Source organism: Scomber japonicus, chromosome 19 (assembly GCF_027409825.1).
Source record: "Scomber japonicus isolate fScoJap1 chromosome 19, fScoJap1.pri, whole genome shotgun sequence".
NCBI lineage: Eukaryota > Metazoa > Chordata > Actinopteri > Scombriformes > Scombridae > Scomber > Scomber japonicus.
In genome coordinates this window covers 28,646,792-28,669,526 of record NC_070596.1, presented here as the reverse complement: position 1 = coordinate 28,669,526, position 22,735 = coordinate 28,646,792, and the positions used below count along the sequence as shown (strand labels likewise).

Genomic DNA, 22,735 nt, shown 5'->3' with positions numbered 1-22,735 from the left:
GAACTTCCTTCATCATAGATATTTTGTTGTCATTAATCAAACTGTAATTATCATGATAGTAATCAACCAGGAGATCAGTAATGATGTTGTTGTACATAGCTGACATTTGTGGTTAAACTAGCTGATTGTGTGGATGAAGTGAATCTGCACATGAAATCATTGAACAAAAGTCATTGATGTGTGAACAATCTGAAGCTTTAAATAATCAATAAAGATGATTTTTAATAGTGAGAAAGTATTTGCCTCTGTCTTCATTTCAGGATCTCATTCAAAACTTAAATATTCTTTGTATTATGTATATGGCACACATCATTCTTTATTTAACATTGAATATAACTGAAACTTTGTGTTTGATATAAAACTTAACATATTATTTAACACAATAAAACTAATGAAAATGGTATAGTCAAAAATATTGATACCATTCTCTTAGAAGGCTTGTGCCTCTGTCTTCTTTATTTTATAAATAATTTGTTAAAAAAACTATTTGTTTTTTGGTTTAACCCAATTCTCTTCTTTCATTTATGTGTTTGTTTGTTTAGTGGGCTACCTAGGCTGTATTTGACCTGATTTACAGTACTGATATTGTATTTCAAAACAAAAAGTTCAAGTCTCTTTCATACCATCAGCCATCAGACTGTACAACACCACAATTCCCAGTAGTACCTCCCACTCCCACTAAAAAAAAGACTGATGCTATCCTTTCTGTGTAAATCCTAGAAACATTGCACATATGTATATTATCTCAGGAACTTCTGCATATTGCACATTTATTTATGGCAGATTTATTTACACAGAGATTGTTTACTGTATATAGTTTTTTGTTTAATTTTTTTTTTTTGTCACCTTCACCCTTACACTGCTACTTTTTTTCTCCATTATTATACTGCTTGTGTAAAAATGCATCTTATCTTAATAGTAAGAAAAACAACAATTACAAAAGTATATTATTAATATCATAATAATATAATATGATTAATAATAATAATAATAATATAAATCATTTTGTGGTATTTTTATATTCATATTTATTGATATATATTTTTCTATTTTTATTTAAAAAATAACGTCGAATGTTTTCTTTTCTATGTCAGGTCTACATCCGCGCAGGCTGTGAACGGTCATTCATCACGACCATCACTTTTCCTTAAAAAACAGAAAAAGATACCCTCCTCATAATTCTACACAATATTACATATGTGTATTTTAATCGAGTATACTTATGTTTTATTATCTTCCACGATGGTGTTATGGTGTATTTGTGTGTTTGTGAGATCATATTTTATAGTTCCACCGGGTGGGTCAGCGGAAGGATACACCGATCTGTGTTCACTATAAAAGCCGCTTCGCCGCTTTTGTTTAGCAAACAGCAAACAGGAGCAGACACATAGAGATATAAACCCCGCTGGGAAACATTTGTCTTTAATGAAAGTTGCTCAGTGGCCTATAAAGCCAAAAAAGTTAAACTTCTGGGTTATAGAATTACATTCATCTTCCAGATCATTAAGATCAGTTGAATATAACATGTCTGGACAACCATGTCAGTGAGTCACATACAGCAGCAGAAAGTAACTATTACTTAAGTGCTGTAATTAAGTACAGTTTTGAGGTACTTGTACTTTACTGTAGTATTTCCATGTGATGCTACTTTCTACATGTCAGAGGGAAATATTGTACTTTCTACTCCACTACATTTATCTGGCAGCTTTAGTTATTTTTCAGATGAAGATTTGACACAATGGATAATATGACAAGCCTTTTAAAATACAACACATTGTTAAAGATTAAACCAGAAGATCATGTGACTATCAAAGGTCGGCAGAGTATCTGTTATTAAAACTGCTCCTCCTCCTGGAGTGAATCATTGATAACCCCTCCCTCTTCTTCCTGCTCTCAAACACAACAAGCTCCACTCTGTGCTCATACTCTATTTCCTTGTTCCCTCCCCTTTAGATCTACAGTTTGAAGATGGGTGTAACCAACATGTCGGGCAGGACAAGAGCTGTATTTACTACAGGATCACATGTTGTTCAGATCAGATTTCAAACTTGTTTCACTTCTCAGTAAGTGAAACTCAGACAGTCGTTGCCACAGAGAGCTGAAATGGCACAGAAAGGAGATCAGCTGGACCGAGACTCCTTCTCTTGTTCGATCTGTCTGGATCTACTGAAGGATCCGGTGACTATTCCCTGTGGACACAGCTACTGTATGAGCTGTATTAAAAACTTCTGGGATGGAGAGGATCAAAGAAAGATCTACAGCTGCCCTCAGTGCAGAGAGACCTTCACACCGAGGCCTGTACTGAATAAAAACACCATGTTTGCAGCTTTAGTGGAGCAGCTGAAGAAGACTGGACTCCAAGCTGCTCCTGCTGATCACTGCTATGCTGGACCTGAAGATGTGGCCTGTGATGTCTGCACTGGGAGGAAGATGAAAGCCTCCAAGTCCTGTCTGACCTGTCCTGCCTCTTATTGTGAGAATCACCTCCAGCCTCATTATGATGCAGCTCCATTAAAGAAACACAAGCTGGTCGAGCCCTCGAAGAAGCTCCGGGAGAATATCTGCTCTCGTCATGATGAGGTGATGAATATGTTCTGTCGTACTGATCAGCAGAGTATCTGTTATCTCTGCCCTGTGGAGGATCATAAAGGCCACGACACAGTCTCAGCTGCAGTAGAAAGGACTGAGAGGCAGAGAGAGCTCGAGGTGAGTCGACTAAACATCCAGCAGAGAATCCAGGACAGAGAGAAAGATGTGAAGCTGCTTCAACAGGAGGTGGAGGCCGTCAGTCATTCTGCTGATAAAGCAATGGAGGACATTGAGAAGATCTTCACTGAGCTGATCCGTCTCCTCCAGAAAAGAAGCTCTGATGTGAAGCAGCAGATCAGATCCCAGCAGGAAACTGAAGTGAGTCGAGTCGAAGAGCTTCAGGAGAAGCTGCAGCAGGAGATCACTGAGCTGAAGAGGAAAGACGCTGAACTGAAGCAGCTCTCACACACAGAGGATCACAACCAGTTTCTACACAACTACCCCTCAGTGTCACAACTCAGTGAACCTACAGACTCATCCGTCATCAATATCCGTCCTCTGAGATACTTTGAGGATGTGACAGCAGCTGTGTCAAAGCTCAGAGATAAACTACAGGACATCCTGAGGGAGGAATGGACAAACATCTCACTGACAGGGACTGAAGTGAAGGTTTCACTGTCAGGACCAGAGCCCAAGACCAGAGCTGGGTTCTTAAAATATTCATGTGAAATCACTCTGGATCCAAACACAGCAAACACACTACTGTTATTATCTGAAGGGAACAGAAAAGTACAACGAATGAAACAACCACAGTCTTATTCTAGTCATCCAGATAGATTCACTGGATGGTGGCAGGTCCTGAGTAGAGAGAGTCTGACTGGACGTTGTTACTGGGAGGTGGAGTGGAGAGGAGGAGGAGTTCGTATAGCAGTCGCATACAAGAACATCAGCAGAGCAGGAGGGTCAAAGAAATGTGTATTTGGACGTAATAATGACATATCTTGGGCTTTAGATTGTCAAACTAATAGTTATAATTTTCTGTTCAACAACATTGAAACTCCCGTCTCAGGTCCTCGTTCCTCCAGAGTCGGAGTGTACCTGGATCACAGAGCAGGTATTCTGTCCTTCTACAGTGTCTCTGAAACCATGACTCTCCTCCACAGAGTCCAGACCACATTCACTCAGCCTCTCTATGCTGGACTTTTCCTTCTTAATTGTGGAGTCACAGCTGAGTTGTGTAAACTGAAATAGACAGAAGTTATTTCAGATTTCATGTGTCAGATCCTGTGTTGTAATTATTCATGTTTTCATCTCCATGTTTCTGAGAGCTTGTTGCTGTTTCTGAACTGCACAGAGATATTTTTTTCTTTTCATTTGTTCTGTTGATGTTTTCAATGTCTGTTTGTTTTTTTCCATGGAGGCTGGTGATGTTTTCAACCTTCACTGACATTTATACAGATAAAAATGTGAACTTCTCTTTTTTTCTAAATGTTAATTTCATGTTTGTATTGATGTGCTGTTGTTTCTTAAACACAGAAAAGAGCAGAACTTTCTTCATCATAGATATTTTAGTCTCATCACTTTGTAAATACATAAAAAAATGTACAATCAAACTTTAAATATCATGATAATAATCAACCAGGAGATCAGTAATAACGTTGTTGTACATAGCTGACATTTGTGGTTAAACTGATTGATTGTGTGGATGAAGTGAATCTGGACATGAAATCATTGAACAAAAGTCTATAAACAAACTTTACTGATTGGATGTGTGAACGAGCTGTAGCTTTACATTACCAATAAAGAGGATTGTTAACAATGAGACAGTATTTTCTTCTGTCTTCATTTCAGGATGTTATTCAAATGTTTTGGAGAAAATATGAAACTAGATTTAAAACAAAGAAACTAGAAATAGAAAATGTTTTAATTAGTCATTTATGAAAATATTTGCCAATCATGACCTTTTTTAGGCCTGGTGTTACAATTAACTGTCATGAAGTGAAAACACACTGAAATAAACTCTTAGTCTTTGGTAACACCAACGGATGTATAAAGAGAACAGGACACAGCATTGGAGGTTAGCCCCATTCCTTAATGAAAGTTGCTCAGTGGCCTATAAAGCCAAAAAAAAGTTAAACTTCTGGGTTATAGAATTACATTCATCTTCCAGATCATTAAGATCAGTTGAATATAACATGTCTGGACAACCATGTCAGTGAGTCACATACAGCAGCAGAAAGTAACTATTACTTAAGTGCTGTAATTAAGTACAGTTTTGAGGTACTTGTACTTTACTGTAGTATTTCCATGTGATGCTACTTTCTACATGTCAGAGAGAAATATTGTACTTTCTACTCCACTACATTTATCTGGCAACTTTAGTTATTTTTCAGATGAAGATTTGATACAATGGATAATATAACAAGCCTTTTAAAATACAACACATTGTTAAAGATTAAACCAGATGATCATGTGACTATCAAAGGCTGGCAGAGTATCTGTTATTAAAACTGCTCCTCCTCCTGGAGTGAATCATTGATAACCCCTCCCTCTTCTACCTGTTCTCCAACACAACAAGCTCCACTCTGTGCTCATACTCTATTTCCTTGTTCCCTCCCCTTTAGGTCTACAGTTTGAAGATGGGTGTAACCAACATGTCGGGCAGGACAAGAGCTGCTTTTACTACAGGATCACATGTTGTTCAGATCAGATTTCAAACTTGTTTCACTTTCTCAGTAAGTGAAACTCAGACAGTCGTTGCCACAGAGAGCTGAAATGGCGCAGAAAGGAGATCAGCTGGACCAAGAAACAATCAGCTGTTCGATCTGTCTGGATCTACTGAAGGATCCGGTGACTATTCCCTGTGGACACAGCTACTGCATGAGCTGTATTAAAAACTTCTGGGATGGAGAGGATCAGAGGAAGATCTACAGCTGCCCTCAGTGCAGACAGGTCTTCACACCGAGGCCTGTCCTGATGAAAAACACCATGTTAGCAGCTTTAGTGGAGCAGCTGAAGAAGACTGGACTCCAAGCTGCTCCTGCTGATCACTGCTATGCTGGACCTGAAGATGTGGCCTGTGATGTGTGCACTGGGAGGAAGCTGAAAGCCTTCAAGTCCTGTCTGATGTGTCTGATCTCTTACTGTGAGAATCACCTTCAGCCTCATTACACTGTTGGTCAATTTAAGAAACACAAGCTGGTTGAGCCCTCGAAGAAGCTCCAGGAGAACATCTGCTCTCGTCATGATGAGGTGATGAAGATGTTCTGTCGTACTGATCAGCAGAGTATCTGTTATCTCTGCTCTGTGGATGAACATAAAGGCCACGACACAGTCTCAGCTGCAGCAGAAAGGACTGAGAGGCAGAGAGAGCTCGAGGTGAGTCGACTAAACATCCAGCAGAGAATCCAGGACAGAGAGAAAGATGTGAAGCTGCTTCAACAGGAGGTTGAGGACGTCAGTCGCTCTGCTGATAAAGCAGTGGAGGACAGTGAGAAGATCTTCACTGAGCTGATCCGTCTCCTCCAGAAAAGAAGCTCTGATGTAAAGCAGCAGATCAGATCCCAGCAGGAAACTGAAGTGTGTCGAGTCAAAGAGCTTCAGGAGAAGCTGCAGCAGGAGATCACTGAGCTGAAGAGGAAAGACGCTGAACTGAAGCAGCTCTCACACACAGAGGATCACAACCAGTTTCTACACAACTACCCCTCAGTGTCACAACTCAGTGAACCTACAGACTCATCCAGCATCAATATCCGTCCTCTCAGATACTTTGAGGATGTGACAGCAGCTGTGTCAGAGCTCAGAGATAAACTACAGGACATCCTGAGGGACAAATGGACAAACATCTCACAGGCAGTGACTGAAGTGGACGTTTTACTGCCAGAACCAGAGCCCAAGACCAGAGCTGAGTTCTTAAAATGTTCATGTGAAATCACTCTGGATCCAAACACAGCAAACACACACCTGTTATTATCTGAGGGGAACAGAAAAGTACAACGAATGAGCCAAAAACAGTCTTATTCTAGTCACCCAGACAGATTCACTTTTTATTTTCAGGTCCTGAGTAGAGAGAGTCTGACTGGACGTTGTTACTGGGAGGTGGAGTGGAGAGGAGGAGGAGTTCGTATAGCAGTCGCATACAAGAACATCAGCAGAGCAGGATCATCATATGAATGTGTATTTGGACGTAATGACAAATCTTGGGCTTTAGTAAGTGACAATAACAGTTATACATTTTTGTTCAGCAACATTGAAACTCCCGTCTCAGGTCCTGTTTCCTCCAGAGTCGGAGTGTACCTGGATCACAGAGCAGGTATTCTGTCCTTCTACAGCGTCTCTGAAACCATGACTCTCCTCCACAGAGTCCAGACCACATTCACTCAGCCGCTCCATGCTGGACTTTGGGTTCTTGATTCTGGAGTCACAGCTGAGTTGTGTAAACTGAAATAGAAAGAAGTGATTTCAGACTTCATGTGTCAGATTCTGTGTTGTGATTCTTCATGTTTTTGTCTCCATGTTTCTGAGAGCTCGTTGCTGTTTCTGAACTGCACAGAGATATATTTTTCTTTTCATTTGTTCTGTTGATGTTTTCAATGTGTGTAAATGTCACTTTTTCCTGTATGTTTTTTTTCCATGGATGCTGGTCATGTTTTCAACCTTCACTGACATTTATTCAGATAAAAATGTGAACTTCTCTATTTTCTAAATGTTAATTTCATGTTTGTATTAATGTGCTGTTATTTCTTAAACAGAGAAAAGATCAGAACTTCCTTGATCATAGATATTTTGCTCTCATCACTTTGTAAGTTCATAAAAAGATGTACAATCAAACTTTAAATATCATGATAATAATCAACCAGGAGATCATTAATAACGTTGTTGTACATAGCTGACATTTGTGGTTAAACTGATTGATTGTGTGGATGAAGTGAATCTAGACATGAAATCATTGAACAAAAGTCTATAAACAAACTTTACTGATTGGATGTGTTAACAAGCTGTAGCTTTATATTATCAATAAAGAGGTTTTTTAACAATGAGACAGTATTTTCTTCTATCTTCATTTCAGGATGTTATTCAAATGTTTTGGAGAAAATATGAAACTAGATTTAAAACAGAGAAAAGCAGAAAATCTTCACACTGAAAAAAATAGAAATAGAAAATGTTTTAAGGTTTTTGCTTGAAAAAATGAAATAATTAGTAATTTATGAAAATATTTGCTAAACTTTACCTTTTTTAGGCGTGGTGTTACAATTAAATGTCATGAAGTGAAAACACACTGAAATAAACTCTTAGTCTTTGGTAACACCAACGGATGTATAAAGAGAACAGGACACAGCATTGGAGGTTAGCCCCATTCCTTAATGAAAGTTGCTCAGTGGCCTATAAAGCCAAAAAAGTTAAACTTCTGGGTATAGAATTACATTCATCTTCCAGATCATTGAGATCAGTTGAATATAACATGTCTGGACAACCATGTCAGTGAGTCACATGCAGCAGCAGAAAGTAACTATTACTTAAGTGCTGTAATTAAGTACAGTTTTGAGGTACTTGTACTTTACTGTAGTATTTACATGTGATGCTACTTTCTACATGTCAGAGGGAAATATTGTACTTTCTACTCCACTACATTTATCTGGCAGCTTTAGTTATTTTTCAGATGAAGATTTGACACAATGGATAATTTAACAAGGCTTTTAAAATACAACACATTGTTAAAGATGAAACCAGATGACCATGTGACTATCAAAGGCTGGCAGAGTATCTGTTATTAAAACTGTTCCTCCTCCTGGAGTGAATCATTGATAACCCCTCCCTCTTCTTCCTGCTCTCAAACACAACAAGCTCCACTCTGTGCTCATACTCTATTTCCTTGTTCCCTCCCCTTTAGATATACAGTTTGAAGATGGGTGTAACCAACATGTCGGGCAGGACAAGAGCTGCATTTACTACAGGATCACATGTTGTTCAGATCAGATTTCAAACTTGTTTCAATTCTCAGTAAGTGAAACTCAGACAGTCGTTGCCACAGAGAGCTGAAATGGCACAGAAAGGAGATCAGCTGGACCGAGAATCCTTCTCTTGTTCGATCTGTCTGGATCTACTGAAGGATCCGGTGACTATTCCCTGTGGACACAGCTACTGCATGAGCTGTATTAAAAACTTCTGGGATGGAGAGGATCAGAGGAAGATCTACAGCTGCCCTCAGTGCAGACAGACCTTCACACCGAGACCTGCCCTGATGAAAAGCACCTTGTTAGCAGTTTTAGTGGAGCAGCTGAAGAAGACTGGACTCCAAGCTGCTGCTGCTGATCACTGCTATGCTGGACCTGAAGATGTGGCCTGTGATGTCTGCACTGGGAGGAAGATGAAAGCCTTCAAGTCATGTCTGCAATGTCTGGCCTCTTACTGTGAGAACCATATTCAATTTCATTATGAATCTGCATTTAAAAAGCACAAGCTGGTCGATCCCTCGAAGAAGCTTCAGGAGAACATCTGCTCTCGTCATGATGAGGTGATGAAGATGTTCTGCCGCACTGATCAGCAGAGTATCTGTTATCTCTGCTCTGTGGATGAACATAAAGGCCACGACACAGTCTCAGCTGCAGCAGAAAGGACTGAGAGGCAGAGAGAGCTCGAGGTGAGTCGACTAAACATCCAGCAGAGAATCCAGGACAGAGAGAAAGATGTGAAGCTGCTTCAACAGGAGGTGGAGGCCGTCAGTCACTCTGCTGATAAAGCAGTGGAGGACAGTGAGAAGATCTTCACTGAGCTGATCCGTCTCCTCCAGAAAAGAAGCTCTGATGTGAAGCAGCAGATCAGATCCCAGCAGGAAACTGAAGTGAGTAGAGTCAAAGAGCTTCAGGAGAAGCTGCAGCAGGAGATCACTGAGCTGAAGAGGAAAGACGCTGAACTGAAGCAGCTCTCACACACAGAGGATCACAACCAGTTTCTACACAACTACCCCTCAGTGTCACAACTCAGTGAAGCTACAGACTCATCCAGCATCAATATCCGTCCTCTCAGATACTTTGAGGATGTGACAGCAGCTGTGTCAAAGCTCAGAGATAAACTACAGGACACCCTGAGGGACAAATGGACAAACATCTCACTGACAGGGACTGAAGTGAAGGTTTCACTGTCAGAAGCAGAACCAGAGCCCAAGACCAGAGCTGGATTCTTAGAATATTCATGTGAAATCACTCTGGATCCAAACACAGCAAACACACTACTGTTATTATCTGAAGGGAACAGAAAAGCTGAATTAATGAGACAACAACAGTCTTATTCTAGTCACCCAGACAGATTCACTGAATGGTTTCAGGTCCTGAGTAGAGAGAGTCTGACTGGACGTTGTTACTGGGAGGTGGAGTGGAGAGGGACAGGAGTTTGTGTAGCAGTCGCATACAAGAATATCAGCAGAACAGGATGGTCAAATGAGTCTATATTTGGATATAATGACAAATCTTGGGCTTTACGTTGTGACACTAACAGTTATAATTTTTTGTTCAACAACATTCAAACTCTCGTCTCAGGTCCTGGTTCCTCCAGAGTCGGAGTGTACCTGGATCACAGAGCAGGTATTCTGTCCTTCTACAGCGTCTCTGAAACCATGACTCTCCTCCACAGAGTCCAGACCACATTCACTCAGCCTCTCTATGCTGGATTTTTGCTTCCTTATTCTGGAGACACAGCTGAGTTGTGTAAACTGAAATAGACAGAAGTGATTTCAGACTTCATGTGTCAGATTCTGTGTTGTAATTATTCATGTTTTTGTCTCCATGTTTCTGAGAGCTTGTGGCTGTTTCTGAACTGCACAGAGATCAGCTGTCAATCAAACTGGAGTTGTCATCACCTTTTTCTTTTCATTTGTTCTGTGGATAATTTCAGTTCCTTGTGTGCTGTCGTTTCTTAAACAGAGAAAACAGCAGAACTTCCTTCATCATAGATATTTTGTTGTCATTAATCAAACTGTAATTATCATGATAGTAATCAACCAGGAGATCAGTAATGATGTTGTTGTACATAGCTGACATTTGTGGTTAAACTGGCTGATTGTGTGGATGAAGTGAATCTGGACATGAAATCATTGAACAAAAGTCATTGATGTGTGAACAATCTGAAGCTTTAAATAATCAATAAAGATGATTTTTAATAGTGAGAAAGTTTTTTCCTCTGTCTTCATTTCAGGATCTCATTCAAAACTTAAATATTCTTTGTATTATGTATATGGCACACATCATTCTTTATTTAACATTGAATATAACTGAAACTTTGTGTTTGATATAAAACTTAACATATTATTTAACACAATAAAACTAATGAAAATGGTATAGTCAAAAATATTGATACCAATCTCTTAGAGGGCTTGTGCCTCTGTCTCCTTTATTTTATAACTATTTGTTTTTTGGTTTAACCCAATTCTCTTCTTTCATTTATGTGTTTGTTTGTTTAGTGGGCTACCTAGGCTGTATTTGACCTGATTTACAGTACTGATATTGTATTTCAAAACAAAAAGTTCAAGTCTCTTTCATACCATCAGCCATCAGACTGTACAACACCACAATTCCCAGAACCTCCCACTCCCACTAAAAAAAAGACTGATGCTATCCTTACTGTGTAAATCCTAGAAACATTGCACATATGTATATTATCTCAGGAACTTTTGCATATTGCACATTTATTGATGGCAGATTTATTTACACAGAGATTGTTTACTGTATATAGTTTTTTGTTTTAATTTTATTTATTTTTTGTCACCTTCACCCTTACACTGCTACTTTTTTTCTCCATTATTATACTGCTTGTGTAAAAATGCATCTTATCTTAATAGTAAGAACAACAACAATTACAAAAGTATATTATTAATATCATAATAATATAATATGATTAATAATAATAATAATAATAATAATATAAATCATTTCGTGGTATTTTTATATTCATATTTATTGATATATATTTTTCTATTTTTATTTAAAAAATAACGTCGAATGTTTTCTTTTCTATGTCAGGTCTACATCCGCGCAGGCTGTGAACGGTCATTCATCACGACCATCACTTTTCCTTAAAAAAAAGAAAAAGATACCCTCCTCATAATTCTACACAATATTACATATGTATATTTTAATCGATTATACTTATGTTTTATTATCTTCCATGATGGTGTTATGGTGTATTTGTGTGTTTGTGAGATCATATTTTATAGTTCCACCGGGTGGGTCAGCGGAAGGATACACCGATCTGTGTTCACTATAAAAGCCGCTTCGCCGCTTTTGTTTAGCAAACAGCAAACAGGAGCAGACACATAGAGATATAAACCCCGCTGGGAAACATTTGTCTTTAATGAAAGTTGCTCAGTGGCCTATAAAGCAAAAAAAAGTTAAACTTCTGGGTTATATAATTACATTCATCTTCCAGATCATTAAGATCAGTTGAATATAACATGTCTGGACAACCATGTCAGTGAGTCACATACAGCAGCAGAAAGTAACTATTACTTAAGTGCTGTAATTAAGTACAGTTTTGAGGTACTTGTACTTTATTGTAGTATTTCCATGTGATGCTACTTTCTACATGTCAGAGAGAAATATTGTACTTTCTACTCCACTACATTTATCTGGCAGCTTTAGTTATTTTTCAGATGAAGATTTGACACAATGGATAATATAACAAGCCTTTTAAAATACAACACATTGTTAAAGATTAAACCAGATGATCATGTGACTATCAAAGGCTGGCAGAGTATCTGTTATTAAAACTGTTCCTCCTCCTGGAGTGAATCATTGATAACCCCTCCCTCTTCTTCCTGCTCTCAAATACAACAAGCTTCACTCTGTGCTCATACTCTATTTCCTTGTTCCCTCCCCTTTAGATCTACAGTTTGAAGATGGGTGTAACCAACATGTCGGGCAGGACAAGAGCTGCATTTACTACAGGATCACATGTTGTTCAGATCAGATTTCAAACTTGTTTCACTTTCTCAGTAAGTGAAACTCAGACAGTCGTTGCCACTGAGAGCTGAAATGGCGCAGAAAGGAGATCAGCTGGACCGAGAAACAATCAGCTGTTCGATCTGTTTGGATCTACTGAAGGATCCGGTGACTATTCCCTGTGGACACAGCTACTGTATGAGCTGTATTAAAAACTTCTGGGATGGAGAGGATCAGAGGAAGATCTACAGCTGCCCTCAGTGCAGACTGACCTTCACACCGAGGCCTGTCCTGAATAAAAACACCATGTTAGCAGTTTTAGTGGAGCAGCTGAAGAAGACTGGACTCCAAGCTGCTCCTGTTGATCACTGCTATGCTGGACCTGAAGATGTGGCCTGTGATGTCTGCACTGGGAGGAAGCTGAAAGCCTTCAAGTCCTGTCTGACTTGTCCTGCCTCTTACTGTAAGAATCACCTCCAGCCTCATTATGATGCAGCTCCATTAAAGAAACACAAGCTGGTTGAGCCCTCCAAGAAGCTCCAGGAGAACATCTGCTCTCGTCATGATGAGGTAATGAAGATGTTCTGCCGCACTGATCAGCAGAGTATCTGTTACCTCTGCTCTGTGGATGAACATAAAGGCCACGACACAGTCTCAGCTGCAGCAGAAAGGACTGAGAGGCAGAGAGAGCTCGAGGAGAGTCAACTAAACATCCAGCAGAGAATCCAGGACAGAGAGAAAGATGTGAAGCTGCTTCAACAGGAGTTGAAGGCTGTCAGTAGTTCTGCTGATAAAGCAGTGGAGGAAAGTGTGAAGATCTTCACTGAGCTGATCCGTCTCCTCCAGAAAAGAAGCTCTGATGTGAAGCAGCAGATCAGATCCCAGCAGGAAACTGAAGTGAGTGGAGTCAAAGAGCTTCAGGAGAAGCTGCAGCAGGAGATCACTGAGCTGAAGAGGAAAGACGCTGAACTGAAGCAACTCTCACACACAGAGGATCACAACCAGTTTCTACACAACTACCCCTCAGTGTCACAACTCAGTGAACCTACAGACTCATCCAGCATCAATATCCGTCCTCTCAGATACTTTGAGGATGTGACAGCAGCTGTGTCAGAGCTCAGAGATAAACTACAGGACATCCTGAGGGACAAATGGACAAACATCTCACTGGCAGGGACTGAAGTGGACGTTTTACTGTCAGGACCAGAACCCAAGACCAGAGCTGAGTTCTTAAAATATTCATGTGAAATCACTCTGGATCCAAACACAGCAAACACATGGCTGTTATTATCTGAGGGGAACAGAAAAGTACAACGAACGAGACAACATCAGTCTTATTCTAGTCATCCAGACAGATTCACTTTATGGGCTCAGGTGCTGAGTAGAGAGAGTCTGACTGGACGTTGTTACTGGGAGGTGGAGTGGAGAGGAGGAGAAGTTTATGTCGCAGTCGCATACAAGAACATCAGCAGAGCAGGATTATCAGTTGAATGTGGATTTGGATGTAATGACAAATCTTGGGCTTTACGTTGTAACACTAACAGTTATACATTTTTCTTCAACAACATTGAAACTCCCGTCTCAGGTCCTCGTTCCTCCAGAGTCGGAGTGTACCTGGATCACAGAGCAGGTATTCTGTCCTTCTACAGTGTCTCTGAAACCATGACTCTCCTCCACAGAGTCCAGACCACATTCACTCAGCCTCTCCATGCTGGACTTTGGCTTCTTAATTATATAGTCACAGCTGAGTTGTGTAAACTGAAATAGACAGAAGTGATTTCAGACTTCATGTGTCAGATCCTGTGTTGTAATTATTCATATTTTTGTCTCCATGTTTTTGAGAGCTTGTGGCTGTTTCTGAACTGCACAGAGATCAGCTGTCAATCAAACTGGAGTTGTCATCACCTTTTTCTTTTCATTTGTTCTGTCGATAATTTCACTTCCTTGTGTGCTGTCGTTTCTTAAACAGAGAAAACAGCAGAACTTCCTTCATCATAGATATTTTGTTGTCATTAATCAAACTGTAATTATCATGATAGTAATCAACCAGGAGATCAGTAATGATGTTGTTGTACATAGCTGACATTTGTGGTTAAACTAGCTGATTGTGTGGATGAAGTGAATCTGGACATGAAATCATTGAACAAAAGTCATTGATGTGTGAACAATCTGAAGCTTTAAATAATCAATAAAGATGAGTTTTAATAGTGAGAAAGTGTTTTCCTCTGTCTTCATTTCAGGATCTCATTCAAAACTTAAATATTCTTTGTATTATGTATATGGCACACATCATTCTTTATTTAACATTGAATATAACTGAAACTTTGTGTTTGATATAAAACTTAAAATATTATATAACACAATAAAACTAATGAAAATGGTATAGTCAAAAATATTGATACCAATCTCTTAGAAGGCTTGTGCCTCTGTCTTCTTTATTTTATAAATAATTTGTTAATAAAACTATTTGTTTTTTGGTTTAACCCAATTCTCTTCTTTCATTTATGTGTTTGTTTGTTTAGTGGGCTACCTAGGCTGTATTTGACCTGATTTACAGTACTGATATTGTATTTCTAAAACAAAAAGTTCAAGTCTCTTTCATACCATCAGCCATCAGACTGTACAACACCACAATTCCCAGTACCTCCCACTCCCACTAAAAAAAAGACTGATGCTATCCTTACTGTGTAAATCCTAGAAACATTGCACATATGTATATTATCTCAGGAACTTCTGCATATTGCACATTTATTTATGGCAGATTTATTTACACAGAGATTGTTTACTGTATATAGTTTTTTTGTTTTTATTTTATTTATTTTTTTGTCACCTTCACCCTTACACTGCTACTTTTTTCCTCCATTATTATACTGCTTGTGTAAAAATGCATCTTATCTTAATAGTAAGAAAAACAACAATTACAAAAGTATATTATTAATATGATAATAATATGAATAATATAATATGATTAATAATAATAATTATAACGTTAATCATTTTGTGGTATTTTTATATTCATATTTATTGATATATATTTTTCTATTTTTATTTAAAAAATAACGTCGAATGTTTTCTTTCCTATGTCAGGTCTACATCCGCGCAGGCTGTGAACGGTCATTCATCACGACCATCACTTTTCCTTAAAAAAAAGAAAAAGATACCCTCCTCATAATTCTACACAATATTACATATGTGTATTTTAATCGAGTATACTTATGTTTTATTATCTTCCATGATGGTGTTATGGTGTATTTGTGTGTTTGTGAGATCATATTTTATAGTTCCACCGGGTGGGTCAGCGGAAGGATACACCGATCTGTGTTCACTATAAAAGCCGCTTCGCCGCTTTTGTTTAGCAAACAGCAAACAGGAGCAGAGACATAGAGATATAAACCCCGCTGGGAAACATTTGTCTGTAAGTATTTTGAGGTTTTAAAAACGGATAATGATCATGTAACTACTGACTCTTTCATATATGGTGTTGTCAAGTGTTATAATTGATAAATAGACTTTAAACTTGCCGCCGTGACCCAAATATTAGGAGCTACGTCAGCTGTTTTGAGGAGCTAATGAAGCTAACAGGGGCCTAAAGATAACACTAGTGGGTCAATCAATTTGGTACAGGATGAATAAAATGATCGATATAAGATTGGAAATGGTCGAGGATGATTTAGTGACCGAGTTAATGTTAAAATGCGTAATGAAAGCACGACGTTTCTTTTCTTTCTTTTTTTTTTTTTTTTTGCTGTGAAGCGACGCCAGTGAAACAAAAACAGGAAGCATCTGGTTAAAGTGAATAAATAAAGATTCATCCAGTAACATCTGCAGGATAATGCTTGCTGCTGCTGCTGCTGTGTAGTCATAAACATCACAGAGGGAAAAGTGGCTGGTTGTGTGACCCAAATAAACAAGCAACGCCTTATTGCCGGAAATGAGTCAGCAACCATTGAAATACTAAATAAATTATACTTTATAAAGTCATTTTTCTTATTTAAAAATGCCTTGTAATTGTATTATAATATCTGTGGACATCAGTAAACACCGTTTATGTCAAGTTTCTATATTGGGTATTGAGTAGAAATTGTAATTTTTAGGAGAGGACAGTGGAGAAAAAATACTTTTAAAATGGAATATAAATAGTAAATGAGTATGAATAAGTGTGTAAAACATCAGTATAATGTATGATGATAATAGATATATGCACCAACATAGATATTGAGTCATACTGAGTCATACCAAATGAGGAACACTCTTGATTTCAGAGCATTACTTCATAGATCATGATATTAAAGCAGCCACAAGGTTAATTTCAAAACAGTTGTTCACTTTTTCAATTATTAATTATGTTTTCTCTCCTTTTTTTCCACAGTGTAAAAATGCAGATCTTTGTAAAAACCCTGACTGGCAAGACCATCACTTTAGAGGTGGAGCCCAGCGACACCATTGAAAACGTGAAGGCAAAGATCCAGGATAAGGAAGGAATCCCTCCCGACCAGCAGAGGCTTATCTTTGCAGGCAAGCAGCTCGAAGACGGCCGCACCCTCTCTGACTACAACATCCAGAAGGAGTCCACCCTCCACCTCGTGCTCCGCCTGAGGGGAGGCATGCAGATCTTTGTGAAGACCCTCACCGGCAAGACCATCACTTTAGAGGTGGAGCCCAGCGACACTATCGAGAACGTCAAGGCTAAAATCCAGGATAAGGAAGGAATCCCTCCCGATCAGCAGAGGTTGATCTTTGCCGGGAAGCAGCTGGAAGATGGCCGCACTCTCTCCGACTACAACATCCAGAAGGAGTCCACTCTGCATTTGGTCCTGCGTCTGAGGGGAGGCATGCAGATCTTCGTGAAAACCCTGACCGGTAAGACCATCACCCTGGAGGTGGAGCCCAGCGACACCATCGAGAACGTGAAGGCGAAGATCCAGGATAAGGAAGGAATCCCTCCCGATCAGCAGAGGTTGATCTTCGCCGGGAAGCAGCTGGAAGATGGCCGCACCCTCTCCGACTACAACATCCAGAAGGAGTCAACCCTCCACCTTGTGCTGCGTCTCCGTGGAGGAAACTAAGCTGCTTCTTCTTCTTCTTCTTCTAATAATAAAATGTCTCAGTAAAAAAAACCCAACAACAAACCACCATTATATTCCAGTGTTAAATCACTCCTCCTGATCAGCTGTCATTCCTTTCTTTCATTAAAAGGTTGAGCATTCCTGAAACTTGCTTTTATCTGCTATTAATACTTTTTGTTTTTTTGCACATTTTGGTATTTACAGGTTTTAAAGATAATTGGAGGAATGGATTTTGTGTTTTTTGGTGGATCTGAGATCTGAGTTCATTCTGGTTTCATTATGGCCTTGAGCGAAAAGCATCTATAGAAAATCCTGCTGTTTACAAATGTTTAGCAAAAATATAATAATAAAAAAAAAAAAGAGCTTCTCACTGTCAACTGACTGCTTCTGAGTTTCATTTATATCACTCCTCTTTCAATATGTTAAACAATCATACACACACTGTTTATCTAATCTGTCTAATGAGATTTAACTGAGGTATAGTCATAGTTTCTGTTGGTTTTTGGTATTTTTAAATGAGAATAATTTAAATATTTGGCCACTAGGTGTCGCCAGAGACCAATTAAAATACTCAGAGGTTGAAGATGTGTTGCAGCCAGATTAGGGGGAATTCAAATTAAAGGAACATTTTGGGAAAACGAGACAAAAAGACAAAGAAAGAAAGAAATGAAATATATACAGAGTGAGAGAGAGAAACAGAAGAGAAAAATAAGGACAAAAACACAGACAGGAAGTGGAAGACGGATGTGGACAAATTGAGAAAAGGCAAAGGGGGGAAAAAAGACAAAAACAGAAATGGAGACAAAAAAGAAGTGAAATATATACAGAATGAGAGAAAAACAGAAGAGAAAAATAAAGACAAAAAACAGACAGGAAGTGGAAGACAGATGTGAGGAAGAAAGCAAGAAAAAATTGGGAAAACGAGACAAAAAGCCAGAAAGAAAGCCAGATAGAAATAGAAGAAAAAGAATACTAATAAAGTGATGTTAGCCTCTATTAGCAGCCTGTGTGTTTCTATGACTTACACATTTATATTATATGTGTGTGTATATTATATTATATATTATACTCTAGTGTGTTTTCCATGTAGAAGAAAGGTCCACTGATCTCTGAGGAGCTGCATCAATTAATCAATCACACAATTCATATGTAATTTAATAATCTTGAAAGACAAATTGTTGACTATTTGCTCGCTGCAGCTTCTAAAAAACGATAATTTGGTGCTTTGTTTCTTTCATTGTAAACAGATTATCTTTTAGTTTTGGACAAAAATGACATTTGAAAACCTCATTTAGGGCTCTGTGAGGAATTATAATCCAACATATCGATCAGTGGATTAATCAATTTAAAAAATATTGTGAGTTGTTATGAATCTCTAGTTGCAAGTGTTGTGTTTTTATCACTTCATGGTTTTACATGAGCAGTAAAAGCTGTTATAAAGTTGTTACATTTACACATTTAATCTTGAAATCCAGATTTAACCTCCTTTTATAATCATGAACATGTTCGTCAGTAACTGTAATGTACGCTCTAACATTGATTATCACTCAGAAGAAACACAACTATACAACAAACTGATTGTAAATGTGTTTTTTTATTACATTTTCAAGGCTTCAACATCCATAACGCACAGAAACCATGATGTCAGTGACCTTCTTTCTCTATCAGTCTTATAATGCACAAGAAAAAAAACAACAAAAAACAAAAAAGCAAAGATGAAGAATTTAAGATCAGCAGTAGAAGAAAAAGAAGAAGAAGCTTAACAGAGAAAAAAAGGTTTAAGAGTTTTTATCATCATTAACACATTTTGGTTGTTTCTTTGTCACTACAGTAAAAGCTCAAAGCATCTCAGTCAGTTCACACAGATATTAACCTGAGATGTGATGCTGTAAGGAGAGGGGTGGGGGGGGGGGGGGGTAGGATTGGAGGGTGGGGGGTAGGATGGGGGTGGTTGGGAGTGGGGGGGGTGGGGTCTTCTGATGAAAACCCAATTAATGTAAAAGTAGAAGAGCACTTCCTGTATGCTTGTTAGACTTTAAATCAGCCTTTAAACAACTGATGAGTTTTATAGTAAGTATGCAACCTTCCCTCTGTGTGTGTGTGTGTGTGTGTGTGTGTGTGTGTGTGTGTGTGTGTCATGTAAGATCACACTAGTAAAGCTCTCTCTCTCTCTCTCTCTCTCTCTCTCTCTCTCTCTCTCTCTCTCTACAGCAGGGGTGTCAAACATACAGCCCGTGGCCCAGAACCGGCCCACCAAAGGGTCAAAGGGTCCTGCTGGATAACTTTGGATAACTTTGCAAAGTGTGAAAATTACAGAAAAATCATTAAAATCTTTAAAAAAAAAAATTACATCCTATAAATTTATAATATATAATTCAACACAAAACATTTGACAGCTTGTAAAAACACCCCGCATGTCTTTTATTCTGAAATTTGACGACTTTTCCTGAGGTGGCCCAAAATGCACAAAAATTAAATATAGTATATATATTTTAAAACGTTATACTTAAGTGTATAGGTGCTAAAAATGTTTGTCTTTTTAATAAATTAATAGTTTTAAAAAGATCGTGGTATTCTAAATAGTTGTGAGTTTCAATAAAATACATTTAAATCATTATTATTATGTTATATTTTCACATCTAAGGTAAAATAGGACATGATATTGTGTGATAGTAGTTGTGTAAAACCTAAAAAATAAACTCTCTCTGCTCTCTGAATGTTGTCAAGCAGCTTCTGTGCAAAATAATCTGAATAAACAGACTTAATATTGTTGAAACTGCTCATTTTTCACAATAAACAGATGATTTATTATAGTAAAGATATATTATATTTATTTGGAGGTTATTATAGAATGGTTTTTACTGGTTCGACTCACTTGAAATCTGAAACTAAAATGAGTTTGACACCCCTGCTGCTCTACAGGACGGTCTCAGCACAGGAGTCACTAAAGCGAGCATGCAGCAGTTTCCTGTGAAAGTCTCTGTGTGTTTCAAAAGGAGGCGGCGGGTCGCTGGGGGGGTCGCTGGGGGGGTACAGGTAGCGTCGCGTGGAGTAGACGCCAGACCCCTCACAGTCTGACTCCACCTGGATGTGGACCTGGGGCACGGGCGGGCGGAGCGGCAACGACGACGACGACAGGCGTAGGTGTGACGGAGCGTCCCCTGGGGCGAGGCTCGTCTGGGAGTGGGCGGGTGAGGGGGGGCAGGAGATCTTCAGGTGCAGAGTGATGCTGGGGAACAGTGAGTGAGTGAAGCTCAAAAAACCACACACAGTTGGAAGCTTCAACATACATTCATCAGACGTTCATTTAACCCTCCTGTTGTCCTTGAGTCAAGGAAAGGAAGAGAGGAAGGTTAGGAATGGAGGAAGGAAGGATGGAAGGGAGGAAAAGGAAGTAAAGGATGGAAAGGAGGAAGAAGGAAGGAAAGGAAAGGAGAGAGGGAGAAGGAAGGAAAGGAAAGGAGGGAGGGAGGGAGGAAGGAAAGGAGAGAGGGAGGAAGGATGGAAGGGAGAAAGAAGGAAGGAAAGGAGGGAGGGAAGAAGGAAGAAAGGAGGGAGGAAGGAAGGATGAAGGGAGGGAGTAAGAAGGAAGGAAGGAGGGAGGAAGGAAGGATGAAAGGAAGGAGTAAGAAGGAAGGAGAGGAGTTAGGGAGGAAGGATGGAAGGGAAGAAGAAGGAAGGAAAGGAGGGAGGAAGGAAGGAAAGGAGGAAGGGAGGAAGGAAGGAAGAAGGAAGGAAAGGAGGGAGGGAGGGAGGAAGGAAGGAAGAAGGAAGGAAGGAGGGAGGGAGGGAGGGAGGGAAGGAGGGAGGGAGGGAGGGACCTGGAGATTATGTAAAAGTCTTTGGTGCAAAGGAAACTAAGAAGAAGCCAGTTTAAAAGAGGAACTGATATCTGAGGCAAAAGAAACAACCAAAATCCTGTTGTGATGAATAACCTGGTACAGGAAACAGAACTATCACACCTTTAAAATACATCAGCAGGTTCCCGACATGTTCGATATTAAATGTAATCGTACAAATAATAAAATCACACTGCTGTTATCCTTTGCTGGAAACTACACTGATCAGGATCTCATCTCCCCAAATTTTCTTGATGCTAAAATCGTTATAAAACTTCATTTTAGGAACTGTCCCGAGCTTAAAAAACACTCTGTGTGTTTGACATACCACGGAAAAGTGTGTTGTTAACCACCCTGCCAAATTTGAATGATTAAAAAAATTGCCAAATATATGAAATTAGGCTTCAAAGTTGTGTAAAAATCAGCCTCTTTCTCTGCTCCCAAACGCTGAAGCCCCGCCCCCTACGAAGTGTCACCTGTCAATCAAAGTCACCACCTCTACCAGAAACATGGACGCTACGTCTGAGAGCTTTCTGCTGCTAACTCAGCTGCTAGCTCGGCGGTTAACTCGGCAGCTAGCTTGGCGGCTAACTCGGCAGCTAACTCAGCTAACTGGCTAACTGTAGACTGTAGTAGTAGTAGTGTGCGCTGAATGTATTTATACCTCTACAGCAGCAGGGGCGGGTTTATGCTAATCACTAAATCCTGAACACAGAAATGTTGAAACACAGTTTGTGAAGCCTAGCTCCACAATTCAAATCTAAATGATTGAAATGCTTTTTACACCTTTTTTAGAAATACATTTATGACATATTTAATGTGTTTAGAAGAAAATGTCTGAATTCACTTTACACGGTCTTTAAGCTTTCTAAGACAATCTTTATAACAGAATAAAGATCACTGCCTCATGATTCCTGCGGGTTTGAACTTCTTCTCTCTCCTAATTTTTGTTCACACTCTCACATCTAACACAATCACACAACTATAATTACAATAAATAGTACAGATAGAAGACAGTCCAACACCCAAACCTGAAATTCAGATTGTAAAAGGGTGGAGTCTTTATACAGCTACCCTGTCACCTGGAAATTACATTTACATACAACAAAATTATCAAGTATGAGTATATAAACATCATTTCTAGGAGACGGGGTTGCAAACTGAAACTAATGTCTGATTATTTTTTACAAAGACACATTTTTAAGTAGAGAAAAGTGAGAATTATAATAATAATCTTTCTGTGGTTATACCAAGATTAAGTGATTTAAGTGATTAATGTGATTAAAATACATTAACAGTAGGAAGGTTGTTGTGTTGTTGAATGAAAGGATTAACCCTAAATTTCTATCTTGCAACTGAATTAAACACA

At 39.0% G+C, this 22,735-nt stretch overlaps 4 protein-coding genes across 4 annotated transcripts in view; 3 read left to right on the top strand and 1 right to left on the bottom strand.

Moving 5' to 3' along the window:
* The first annotated feature begins 2,103 nt into the window (after positions 1-2,103).
* On the top strand, positions 2,104-10,544 carry LOC128379910 (uncharacterized). The gene is made up of 3 exons (XM_053339549.1): positions 2,104-3,777; positions 5,305-6,976; positions 8,535-10,544. The coding sequence occupies exons 1-3, from the start codon at positions 2,104-2,106 to the stop codon at positions 10,244-10,246; spliced, it is 5,058 nt and encodes a 1,685-aa protein (XP_053195524.1). The 3' UTR covers positions 10,247-10,544.
* A 2,010-nt stretch (positions 10,545-12,554) lies between these two features.
* LOC128380131 (tripartite motif-containing protein 16-like) lies at positions 12,555-14,228 on the top strand. The gene has a single exon (XM_053339834.1). It carries the CDS (start codon positions 12,555-12,557, stop codon positions 14,226-14,228), a length of 1,674 nt encoding a protein of 557 aa, XP_053195809.1.
* A 2,609-nt stretch (positions 14,229-16,837) lies between these two features.
* LOC128380161 (polyubiquitin-B-like) lies at positions 16,838-17,769 on the top strand. Its single transcript, XM_053339877.1, has one exon. It carries the CDS (start codon positions 16,838-16,840, stop codon positions 17,525-17,527), a length of 690 nt encoding a protein of 229 aa, XP_053195852.1. The 3' UTR covers positions 17,528-17,769.
* Positions 17,770-20,443: 2,674 nt separating this feature from the next.
* LOC128379909 (electrogenic sodium bicarbonate cotransporter 4-like) overlaps positions 20,444-22,735 on the bottom strand; it is a 41,953-nt gene continuing 39,661 nt past the window's right edge. The window contains exon 26 of the mRNA XM_053339548.1: positions 20,444-20,756. Within this exon, the coding sequence (XP_053195523.1) occupies positions 20,444-20,756 (313 nt within the window). The remainder of the gene's footprint in view (positions 20,757-22,735) is intronic.